General features: G+C 43.0%; 1 protein-coding gene and 1 non-coding gene across 2 annotated transcripts in view; one reads left to right on the forward strand and one right to left on the reverse strand.

Annotated features, from left to right (window-relative positions):
- Window positions 1-12,236, forward strand: part of lrp5 (low density lipoprotein receptor-related protein 5) — a 76,953-nt gene extending 64,717 nt beyond the window's left edge. Inside the window, exons 20-29 of the mRNA XM_023397356.2 lie at window positions 563-765; window positions 942-1,132; window positions 4,441-4,650; window positions 4,954-5,079; window positions 5,833-6,069; window positions 6,366-6,476; window positions 6,572-6,811; window positions 6,902-7,044; window positions 7,156-7,253; window positions 9,220-12,236. Of these exons, the coding sequence (XP_023253124.1) occupies window positions 563-765; window positions 942-1,132; window positions 4,441-4,650; window positions 4,954-5,079; window positions 5,833-6,069; window positions 6,366-6,476; window positions 6,572-6,811; window positions 6,902-7,044; window positions 7,156-7,253; window positions 9,220-9,544 (1,884 nt within the window). The 3' untranslated portion in view covers window positions 9,545-12,236. The remainder of the gene's footprint in view (window positions 1-562; window positions 766-941; window positions 1,133-4,440; window positions 4,651-4,953; window positions 5,080-5,832; window positions 6,070-6,365; window positions 6,477-6,571; window positions 6,812-6,901; window positions 7,045-7,155; window positions 7,254-9,219) is intronic.
- Window positions 12,237-12,679: 443 nt separating this feature from the next.
- trnap-ugg (transfer RNA proline (anticodon UGG)) lies at window positions 12,680-12,751 on the reverse strand. Its single transcript has one exon. It is a non-coding gene; the product is annotated as a tRNA-Pro (tRNA).
- Window positions 12,752-12,829: the final 78 nt, after the last annotated feature.

The raw sequence follows: 12,829 nt of genomic DNA on the forward strand, positions 1-12,829 counted from the left end.
ATGAATGGGAAACACATTAAAATAGATATTGGCTTAATTTGCCCAGTGAGTATCAGAAGTAGACTAATATCAGCCATGAGGATAATCCTCCCGCTCTACAAACCAGCTGGATTTCTCACAACAGAGAATCCATCTTTTCAGACTCCAAGCTGTTCTCTTGAACCACAGTTGTTCGGACCAATCAGCATTCCTGTGAGGGAGGAGCTACAGGCAGCTACAGGTGTCGACCACAGCGTAGATAGCGTAGATGATGCTGTAGCATCAGTTGCATCAGAGAGTACAACTGACAGAAGAACAGAGAACAGCACTGAAGTGATGGACAGATGGTTCATCTAATCACCTGCCAGCTTTGTTCATAAAGCTCCTGCTATTTCCAAACAGTTTCTGACAAAGCCTTCTCAGATGTGGAACAAATGATCTGATGCATCAGGTTACAGCTTCATACAAAGATAAATATTGTAGCTTTTTGCAGACTGAATGATCTGATTGATCTGCTGGAGTAGGGACAGAGCAGCTTATGACATCAGAAGTGCTAAAATCTGTGTTCTGTGTTCACCCTCAGTCCATGATAGTGAGCAGTACTGTTCAGCCAGTGGACAACCAGCTTCATGACCTGAGCCTGGACCCCTACAGCCGCCACATTTACTGGACCTGTGAGACCACCAACACCATCAACGTCCAAAGGATGGACGGACACACCGTGGGCGTGGTCCTGAAGGACGACACTGATAAGCCCAGAGCCATCGTGGTCAACGCTGAGAAAGGGTGAGCTCACTTCTATTCTGCTGTCTGCAGTTGGCTCCACAAAATAAAAGCTTTATTATATTAAGATGTGTTGTACTCCAACAATCCAATAAGTCATTAGAACAGTTTATGGTGTCACACAGTGAGAATAGGCAGGTGCATACAAGAACATATGTAATGTGTGTGTCTCTCTGCAGGTACATGTATTTCACCACGGTGCAGGAGCGCTCAGCCAAGATCGAAGGAGCCAGTCTGGACGGGACAGAGAGAGAGTCTCTGTTCACCACAGGTCTGATCAGACCAGTTGCTCTGGCTCTGGACAATAAACTGGGAAAACTGTTCTGGGTTGATGCCGACCTCAAACGCATCGAGAGCAGTGACCTGACAGGTGAGTGACCATGAACAGAAACAATTCAAAGAAGTTATTAGGTTGGATTTGTTACATTTCCTGTAGCACTTTGAACACAAGTGAAGTGATGTTGTCAGATTAATGTGATGGTGTAATGATGTCAAACAGGGTTAAAACTCTCACATAACCACAGTAATAACTTGATCAAACAGCATCATTTCATTATATTTTCACTTTTCTTTCATACCAACTGTGGGGGTGAATAAATGAACAACCAGAAAAACTCTATACATACAGCTTATTGTCGAACATGCAGAGCCTCAGCACTGTCACATGCTATAAAACAAGTAGCAGAATTTGCTCTGTACTGATGTTAAAGGTTCTGTAAACGATCGTCATTGCTACTAGATGTTGCACTACAGCACCAGCATCTCTCACCAAAAATAATGCTTCATCGGCCACTACTCCAGCCTCCGTTCAGCCACACCACCCCCTTCCCTTCATGTTCCCAGTATGGTGTTATGGAGCCCGGTGAAAGCCTCCACTAAACACGCAACAAGAAGCTCAATTGAATAAAGTTACACTGTGAACATGAGACACAAGAACAATCTAACCACAACCATTAGCCAATGCTAGCATAGCTGTGATATGCTCCACAGCAATGCTGATAGTTAGCCTGCTAGCAATAGCAACATTTATGGAACACATTCATAATATCAGAAACATGTGAGTTAGCTAATGTTATCATGTCTACTGTAGCCATGACTAATGAAAACAGACATATAACATTATGAATCATCAAGTTACTGATACATGGAGGAGGAAAAAAAACAGTTCTGAGTCCAGCTGGACCCTGTAGCAGCTCGTACGGTTCTCCTGTCAGTAAAACCAGACCAGTATCTGCTCCACGGTCGGACTAGGAGAGAAATTCAGTTGTGGACTGATCCACTGGGACCGGCCGCAAATGACACTGACAGAGATGGTGAAGACACTGACGGAGCTGTCACAGGGATTTGAGCCTGTAGTCCTCAGTCCAGTCCAGCTGTGCTCTGGTGTCATTTCTTTCTTTGTCTGAGGCCTGTTTAGACTAAAACATGGTTTCTTCTTCAATGGTTTAACAGGACAGACTCACATGCACTCACATGTACACACGACCAGACCGGCAACCAAAACAAAGCACAGAGTAAAGATTACAACTCACACCGAGGGGGTGTTGCTTCATTCTTTGTTCAGGACACCATTACTCCTCTATATATTTACATAGAAAATAGTTGTTTGCTGCTGTATTACACCGGGAACACACTGCCTGTGTTACATGAGTGTAGCAGCTGACGTCACTGAACTGCTGCAGAGAAGCACGTGTGTGTGTTCACACCAGCTGTGTCTCTGCTGCTGCAGCTCTGTCTCTCTATATAGAGTTTACAGGTTATTGGAATATTGGATTTCTCTTCATTATAAATTTATTTCTGATTTATATTTGACAGAAAACATCACTAAAATGTCACTGTCTCCACATGCAGCTGCTACAATGGTTAAAAAATATGATAACCCTAGACATAGAAACTAAAGGGGAAGGAGTCAGTTTTATATGATGTAAGTGGTATGATGTCACTATGACAGCAGAATAACATCCATCCTCCCTCTTACTCTCTCTCTCTGTCTCTCTCTCTCACTCTCTGTCATGTCATGTCTGAATGAAATCATAATAAGGAACATTAACCCTAAACGTCTTCCAGGATTACAGATACATGAAGATACATGGAGACATTGTTTTATTAATGAAAGTTTTCACATATCCACAGTCACATGTTTCATGTTTCATGTTTATGGAGCCAGAAAGTGACGACATGTTTTCTACATTATGGCTCTGGAGTTTATACCTGAACATCCTCCATTATGAATCATTTAAAAATTAATTTTTGGACTCTGGGACTGATGGTCACAGTTTGTAGTTGGGTTGAGCAGTGTCAGCTGTCTGTCACAATATTCATAGCCACATGCAGCCACATTGAAAATGTGACCAAAAACAGACATTTACTGAAGCCATTCCACCCACACACTGATATTATTTGTTGAACTGAGACCAAGGAACACAGACAGACACAGATACTGCAGCATGCTTTTTGCCTTTTTTTGGTCAGATGGATCGAGCCAATTCCAAACAGCTGTTTTCACATTCACATGCAGATCAGCTCGGGGTGGTCAGGCTGATGAGGACAGTGTTTATGGGCTAAGAAATAATATTTCACAGACACTGTTGATGTTAGATCAAGCAGACAACACAGAGGCTTTGTTTGTCTTTATTTACTCTGGCTCATCCAACCACAAACACAGCAGCTCAAACAGAAAGACACAACAGTTGTTCAGTCTGTCATTCATAAAGTATGAGAAGCACATCAGCTGCATTTAGCTAAATGTAGTCAAACACATCACTACTGTGCTAATGAAAATCATCAAGTCTGTATAACCTCGCAAATAATGATGATGATATGGTGCACAGTGTATTTATTTTGCATAGTTTTAGGTATATTTTTTAATCCATTTTGGTTTTATGTTTAAACTCAGATTAATATTATTTTCAAATCAAATGAGTGTTTTCCTGATATGGTGAAAGATGGGACACACAACTGTCATTGTAAGTCTTATGAGTTCTGTTTGCATCCAGCAAATTAGTGAATGACACAAATTTATATCGTCATATATCTTCTATTTTCTTCATTGCAGAAGCTGTTCACTAGATAACAGTGACAGGTTAATCTTTTAAGCTCCATATAGTCTAAATGTAGATGTCGGTGTGTTGTGTGATTATAGATCAGGTCTAGGTTCTATATTGATACTGTGAAAGTATCAAAGCCTCAGTCCACAGAGAAATGCACACAGCCTGTATTCAGAAACTGAGCCTTAAAACCAGCCGTCAGGACTTCTGGAACTTAGTGATGTCACAACAAAGCAGTCACCAAGCCCCAACCCAATCTGAAGAGAGGCTCGGAGCCTCCTCTCTTCTGATTGGCTCCTGGACTTGTCGTTACTAGAGCTCCAGAGAGAAGCCTGACAGAGGAGATGTGGAACTACATTGAGATGGTTTTTGGTTCTTAAAACCACAAATATATCTTCTTATGGATCAACACTTTGGATAAAACACAGAAGTGTAAAATATGGATCTTTAAGAAACTAAAATGCTGCATAGTGTAAGTGTTGATCATCAATCAACAAAGCAAATTGAAGGGATCCTTATCCACAAAATTCATTTATCAATATTATTTGGTTTTTTTTTAAACTTTCAGCTTCAAAATCCAGGATTGGTCATGATGTACTAATGTCACGTTCTTATGACATCATTCCTCCAGGCGCCAATCGCATTGTCCTCCAGGATTCCAACATCCTCCAGCCAATGGGGCTGACAGTCCTGGGAGATCACCTGTACTGGATCGACCGGCAGCAGCAGATGATAGAGAGGGTGGACAAACTGACCGGAGACGGACGCACACGCATTCAGGGTCGGATATCATACCTGACCTCCATCCATGCTGTGGAGGAGATGGACCCACAGGAGTTCGGTATGGCCCTTCTTATGTACATACACTGAGTGGCTCGGTGCAGGATGTTTGGAATCGGTGCAGTATTGAGCAAGAACGGTTTACCCGACATGTTCTCCGTTGTTTACATTTCAGCAACTGTCTCCTGGTTGCAGAGTAAACCGTTCTTGTTCACTACTGCACTGACCCTAAAGATTCTTGTGTCTTTCAATCATCTACATCCTGAGAAAACAAGGCCCAGGTTCAAAACTTCCAAAGTTATCCTCCGGTGGTTTTTCAGGAAAGCATGTGCCCTTTTTAGTAATGACTGTTTCCTCTCTCCAGCATCCCACCCTTGTTCCCGTGACAACGGCGGCTGTTCCCATATCTGCATTGCTAAGGGTGACGGTACACCTCGCTGCTCCTGTCCCATGCACCTGGTGTTACTGCAGGACCTGCTGCGCTGTGGAGGTAAACAACAAACAACAAGCAAACAACTTTATGATTAAGATCATGGTGCAGTCAGTCCCCATTCATCTCTCCTTGGAGCTGAGACTCATTCAAAGTGACCCGCCTCCTTTACTTGGGTCCAGAGAGTTCAGTCTGTGTTAACATGTAGGTTTTGACATTTGGACCATCGATGCTATTCCATGCTACTGGTTGGCATCAACAAACACAGCACATGAAATGAATGTCAATTATGATATTGAAGTTACATTTTTCTCAATAAGTAGTAGTAGTATATATGTGTATATATATATATATATATAACCCTAACCCTATGTAAATATTTTCACAAATATTGTCAATATTCCTAACCTCAGTTCATTGGTAGGTTGAATGGGGTATTGTTTCTTCCCTTGAAATCATAAGGTCTCTAGGGTTTCCTCTCAGAAATTGATGAACAATTTAAACGCCTTAGGACATCCAAAATTGCCGTGTTAACACTGCATTTTCTGTTGTCTTTAGACGTGTATATTTGACATCTTAATGCAGACGTCAAAATAGAAGTTTTGGACAAATGTGTGGCCCATACTCCAGGAGCACCAGGCCAGGTGGATCTAGTCTGACTCGTGGATCCTCAAAGGCTGAAGGCTCTGATCTTTGCAGTCTTCAGTGCTCAGTCCTCTGATTTACCTTTAATGTTACATGTTTCACTGCTCTTCCCTCTTTGTCCTGGTGTCCACTCCACTGTGAACATGTTGCCTCCTGTTTCTCTTTCAGAGCCTCCCACCTGCTCCACAGAGCAGTTCACCTGCTCCACGGGGGAGATCGACTGTATTCCGATGGCGTGGCGCTGTGACGGCTTCTCTGAGTGTGAAGACGGCAGCGACGAGGAGAACTGCCCCGTCTGCTCGGCCTTCCAGTTCCAGTGTGATAAAGGAGGCTGCATTGATGCTCAAAGGCGCTGCAATGGTGAACCCGACTGTGCTGATAATTCTGACGAGCAGGACTGTGAGAGTAGGTTTACACCTGAACACACAGGTTTACCACGGGCCAGTTCAGACTGAATTCACTAAACTGTACTTAAGCAACATTTTGAGGCACATTAAACACACCTTAATTGTTAAATTGAATTTCTCGACTTCATGTTACGTCACACACACATATCTACCTGACAGCTATAGTTAATTCATCAATACAAACAGTCTAATAATAAATAGTAATATTAAACTGATGGGCTGTTCTACCTGGCTACTCTACTTTTACTTCTGACATTGAACTACATGGATCTACATGTGTTTTCTCTGTTGCAGCGATCTGTCCTCCGAACCAGTTCCGCTGTGGTGACAACCAGTGCATCACTAAGAAACAACAGTGTGACAACTACTCTGACTGTCCTGACGGATCAGACGAGCTCGCCTGTGGTAAAGACACTGAAACACTCATACAAGATTTAATGTAAGCTTCATTTACTTCTGCTCAACTTGACTGTGTCTGTCTTTGTCTGTTCCATGTGTAGAGTATGTGTCTCCTCCTTCCAGTGGGATCCCCAACACTGGGCCCAACACCATCGGTCCAGTCATCGCCATCATCCTGCTGGTCTTTGTGATTGGAGGAGCCTATTTTGTCTGCCAGCGCGTAGTGTGTCGACGCTACAAGGGCCCTAGTGGGACTTTTCCTCATGAGTACATCAGCGGTACGCCACATGTGCCCCTCAACTTCATCGCCCCCAGCAGCTCCCAGCACGGCACCTTCCAAGGTAGGAGCAGACCCACTGTAGCAGTAGTGCTGCACTCACACCAGTACTCATATGTGATGATGTTAGTGACATGTGAGTTGCTGTGTGCAGGTATTTCCTGTGGGAAGTCCATCATGAGTTCAGTCAGCCTGATGGGCAGCAGCAGCAGTGGAGCTCCTCTGTACGACAGGAACCATGTGACCGGAGCCTCATCCAGCAGCTCCTCATCTACCAAGGGAGCATTCTACCCTCAGGTCCACACACACACACACACACACACACACACACACACACACAGTCTGCACACACACCTGTGCTGCTGTCTCTCTCCACAGTCAAATAACACCCAGATGTTTTGTTTGTAGATCCTGAACCCTCCTCCGTCCCCAGCCACTGACCGCTCTCTCTACAACACAGAGATCTTCTACTCCTCCAACAGTCCATCCACCACCAGATCCTACAGGTAACACACAGTCTTACTGAGGTCTGTCTCACATGGACCATATCAGCTCACCAGCAAAGATGCAGCTGCATTGAGGGTCGGCCCTGTTAGTAGTTTACTGTTAAGCTTTGCTGTTTTATTCCTGCAGTTATTTACCAGGTGATTACAAACTCATGCTCTTCAATCAAATTTTGTTCATTTCCAAAGAGCTTTATTTTAAATTCTGGTGGAGATGTAAAACATCAGTCTGAATTTTGTAGAAATGTGTGTAAAAATCTGCAGAAATCTGTAGAATATTTCCATTTGACAAAAAGCTGGAGCAACTAAAACACAACATGATCCCGTGTGACAGAGTACAGGTACAAGATGATGTCACAAGCTTAATAATATGATTGGGGGAAGCAAATGGAGAAAACTGTATCTCTTTTTGTGATTAAACCTCTTTATTGCTTTTTTTAGTTTACAAACATATATTAAAGAGCTAAAAGATTGACACATGTAAATTAAAGGTAATCATAAAATAAAATACGAACACAACATGCACTTTCCTCAGTGTATGACACAGGCTGTTAGACATCCACATAACACCTTATGCTCTTCCATCGAGGATAGACAATCATTTGATACATAAAGAACAGGGATGGGATACATGGATATCAGTTGTCTTGGCGATCATCTCTACCTATTGCACCCAAGTATGGGCCCATATCTTCCCTAATACATCTAGACTGTTATTAACTCTCTGGATAAGCTGCTTATAAGAAGCCATCTTAACCAGCTTTACTCTCCATTCATTAAAACTGACACGCTCTTTTGATTTCCAATACCTCAACACTATTCTACTTCCTGTTTCTAAGGCTGGTTTCACCCAGGAACACACCTCTGAAGGCAGATTAACTTCCCCTGGCAAAATACCCAATATGCATAATGCTGGATTCACACTGAGATCTGTCGAGTAGAGAAAACTGTCTTAAGCGATTTAACATACAAGTCCAAGTTACCTTCTGCTCCAATCAGAAGTTGGAAAACCTGGAAATAACAGAGTGCGTGTAAATAATTTCACAACAAAAAGAAGACTCAAGTGAAATTAAATCATCCACACCATCACTTAAATTTGCCAAAGATTATATTAAGAAGGTTCTTCACAGCACAGTCTAGTTCTGTATGTTCAGTTTATGAGGTCACCCAAATACTCCACCTCAGTTTTTCCCAGTATTCAATAAACAAAATCACAACCAGGAAACTCAAGTCCTTGGCCGGCTGATCAATGATGTAACTTCATCACTCAGTCGGTCAGTGCAACAGTAAATTCTTAAAAATCTCTTGTGAAATCAAACCCACATCCACTGATGCTTGAAATTGGTATACCAAAAATTAGGTTCACAAAAATAAAGCAACATGTGAGTAAAATAGTAGATACATGTAAAATAAATGCCTGTTTTCTGTCACTCTACTTAAACCAAATTTTACTTAAAAGGCCTGTTAGAGGCCTTCTAGCTCTGGCAATGAGTCACATACAATCTCACAATAATATCAATCTGAAAGTGAAGAGTCTACAGATTCTAACAACATTCAAACCACATTTCTAGACTTTATTATCACAAAGATATTAATAGAAACATCTGTCGAACTCAGAGGGTTAAAGCCATAGTGTCTAATCAGGCAGACTAGGCTATTTGTCTGAAGGATGTCTCACAATTCTTCATTTGTCTTTACCTACCTGGCTAAGCAGAGAGACAGAAAGTTCAGTGTAACTGTGAAGTGAGAAACCCCCCTGCACACCTGACGTGAGAGCAGCTTTATTAGCACATCAGTTGACTTTCAATATATAAATACCTGGAACTCATACATAGGTTTCTTGTTAGTGTAGACTTTGCTGGGGTCCAGCTGTCTCTGCTGTCGAGGACACTCTTATTCTGGGTTCAAATGAAGATTAAGCAGAAGTGAACTTGAATCCTGATCTAACTCTATGTCCACTCCCCATCAGACCCTACCACCCTGTCCGTGGTGCTGCCCCACCCACCACACCCTGCAGCACCGACGTCTGCGACAGCGACTACACCCCCCACCACCTGCCGGCCGGGCTGGCGTCGTCAGCGGGCCGCTGGAAGGCCACGGGCCACGGTAGCCACGGCAAACACAACAAGTATTATATGGACCTGAACTCAGACTCGGACCCCTACCCTCCACCCCCGACTCCCCGCTCCCAGTACCTGTCAGCTGAGGAGAGCTGCCCCCCGTCCCCTTCCACAGAGCGTTCCTACTTCCACCTGTGCCCCCCTCCTCCCTCGCCCTGCACCGACTCCTCGTGACCCTCCAACAGCCAGAGAGCCCTGTGAGGAAGGAATGGACAAAGTGTGCTTGCCTCACCCAGAACTGGCCTGGTCTGGCCCACTTTACTAGGGAAAGAACTCATGTGCCAACTTCCAGCCCTGACCGGCTCACACATGCTGCTTTATATCAGCTGGTTAGACTCAAGTGCCTTGTTCAAGGTCCCACTTTGGTCATTTCATCATTCCAGTCACCCTGGAGCTTTCAGGGCGGCCATCACCTGATCAGTCGTATTTCTGTCGTCCACCTATCCTGCTCCAACATTCACTCACTGCGGCAGGTTGAAGGTTTCAGGCCCTTCCTGTCTCTGTGCAGGACACAAGGAGGAGATGATGAGTGAGTACAGCCAGCAGCTCCCTCTTTACTTTTCATTCCTCTGCTGGGCCACTTCCGTCTGTCCAAGTATGAGCCTAAACACACTGACTGAGAGTCACCAGTGTGCACTGGTGTGAGTCCAGTGCCTCAAGTTATTCATTAAAACTGAAGCCAAGGCATGGAAGGCATGCCGCCTCCCCCCACTCTTAGCTTCCTGCCATTTGTCTCCTCCTTCCTCGCAGCGTCCTTGTTGGCAGACCAGTGGCAGGACTGTATATAGTGTTAAAATAATATGAACAAAAATAGATCAGAGAGCAATTATTTTACTATTTTATTCACGCTGGCTGATCCACCGCTCCACAGAAGACAGAGGACAGGTAGACGAGTGGATGTGTGCGTGATGGATGGATGACTGGACAGCTGTGTACATGTGAATGTTCCACATTAGTGTAGGAGGTTAGATAAACTCATAGATGATTACTGGATGAATGTGTAGAGTGATGAATGGATGAGTGGATGGATGGAACAGGGCCAAGAGAACGTGTGAAATCTTTTGTACATTATTTTGAAATTGTGTCCCTCACATTTCAGATCGGGAATTCTTTGTAGTTGAACCTGGGGCCTTTTTAAACGGTAGAGACGTGACAACAACATACCAAATGAATATCATGATGTAAAGCTATTGTACATATGTGTAATGAAGTCAGTGACTGAGTGGATGCTTTTCATTGTGAACCTGAACTTTTTCTTTACTCTAATCGTCCCGTTTACCAAAAGTGTGTTTGCTGCTATTGTGTACATACTATATCAGTAACTATGACATATAATTTCACAGAAAGCCCAAAATTACCACTCTCATACTGACAGTAGATCATGAAGCTATTTTACAGTTAATAACAAATTATTCTTATAGCGACTTCTGTTATTTGTATTTGTGTTTGTGTGTAGATCATTATGTTTGTTTCTATGTCGGTCAACATGTTTGGTTTGAAGGAGTCTTTGGAAAAAGAAAAGTGAGAGGTAAACAGAGCTGAGACAGAAATCCACTGAAAACAGAAAAACATCCTGCAGAAACCGTTCCACTGCAAAACCGAGTCAGAGGTCTGATTCACCAGGAACACTTTTCTCCTGACCTGTGATCAATTGCTGGACAGATTTCTATTATATTTTCTGGATAGTCCCGGTCCACAGAGGTTGAACCCTAATGATTTTTCTGATCCACTCGCCTTTGCTCTTCAGAGACTCATGTCCCATAATCAATTTGATGACCAAGAGGCAACATCATGCTCCTGAGGAGATGAACATGTTTGATTTTAAAGAGTCACTGAACACCTTGTTTTAGTTTGGACAAGTACTTTTATGTTAGTTAATCTTCACAGTTTCACCTCTTGGGACAAACTTTACATTTTTAGGCTTTAAGCAGATCAGAATCACCAGCATGTTGCTCCTTCTGTCCAAACCTTCTACTGGACACTCGCCTCTGGGGGTGCTGTTGACGCTTTAGGTCTTTATACCAGTACATGTAGTGGTGCAGTTATTTTCCCACCTCCAAGGCCTGCACAGATCAAAGCCTCTCAATGATTCTCATCATGTACTGTCATGGTCAGGACAGAGGTTTGGACATCCAGTCCAGCACTTAGTGATCCTCAACACAGGACCTAGCAACTAAAAGTGTGAAGACATTTTATGCACTTACAGAAAGAAAAGAACATAATATTAATATTTCCTAGGAAATAATTGAGTGTTTTTCAAGCAGAAGGAGAATGTTTTGGCTTCTCTGGGCTGTTTATACCGGATAAATCAACCTAAGGTCATTCTCAAAGAAGTTGGAAAACAGTTTTAGGATCAGAGAGAGTTCTTGAACAGACTGTATCATGTTCTTGCACAGGGTTTGGACAAAGGAGAACACAGCAAGCTTCCTTTAAGCTGGCCCTTCTGCCATGTTTTTATTAGAAATAGTGTGTGTGCTCACAGGAACATCTACTATCATTTTAACAGCACAGTGCCAGCAGACACCTGTGAGCGGAGTGTGTAGTTTCCTGATAGAAAAAGATACCAGCACTTTTGGAGGTGGGAAACTCGCTGTCGTCTGATGAATCCATCTCCTGTCAGGTGACATTACAGCTGATGTGTGGTGACTGGCTGCAGATGGATTTCCAGATAACAGAGCTGACGTTGCATCTGTGTGTGTCAGCTCATTTTTTTGAAGGGCTGTAGGCCCCGCCCCTAAACCACTGTGTCAGTAAAACTCCTTAAAACCCTGTACTTGTTGTCTCAGCTAAAAATGCTTTGTGTAATTTACACTTGTGACAAATTTTGTATCAAAAGCATTTTTATATAATAAAGGTTCTATTTTAAGGAATGTTGTGTGTGTTATCCTTGTTGAAGGTCAGTGAACTCTGAGGTTTTCTTTACATATCAGTACCTTAGTTAACTGAGCTCTTAACAGTAATAGTTGCAATATCAGCTGTAATCGCAGGAGAACAGATCTAATAGGAGTCGTATTTTGACCAGTCTATGGTGAGTAACAGCATTTGTCAGAATAGGTATCACAGCAGACACTAATAGATGGAACTAATAATAACGGTAAACCATGGCTGTGAACCGGTACCGCAATGATTACACCTGTACTATTCCTGTTTTAAGATATCAATATGGTCTGTAGCAGGAGCTGTACAGCTTTAGCTTATACCTAGAGTTGCTGTTGATTAAAGTTGATTAACACAGTGTGAGTATGAGCTCTGAGATCACTCTACCCACACAAAACAAATAGGTCTAACAGAATAGATGAAGTAAAGATTGGGCTCGTCCGGGATTTGAACCCGGGACCTCTCGCACCCAAAGCGAGAATCATACCCCTAGACCAACGAGCCTTTACACGTTCCGCAACAGATGATAAGGTATTTAACTGACTTCACATCCCCGTGTGGTATCGTAGTGTGTATACAGAG

The sequence above is a fragment of the Seriola lalandi genome, unplaced genomic scaffold (assembly GCF_002814215.2).
Source record: "Seriola lalandi dorsalis isolate HSWRI2012SDOR001 ecotype SW California unplaced genomic scaffold, Sedor1 jcf7180002055008, whole genome shotgun sequence".
In the NCBI taxonomy this organism is placed as follows: domain Eukaryota; kingdom Metazoa; phylum Chordata; class Actinopteri; order Carangiformes; family Carangidae; genus Seriola; species Seriola lalandi.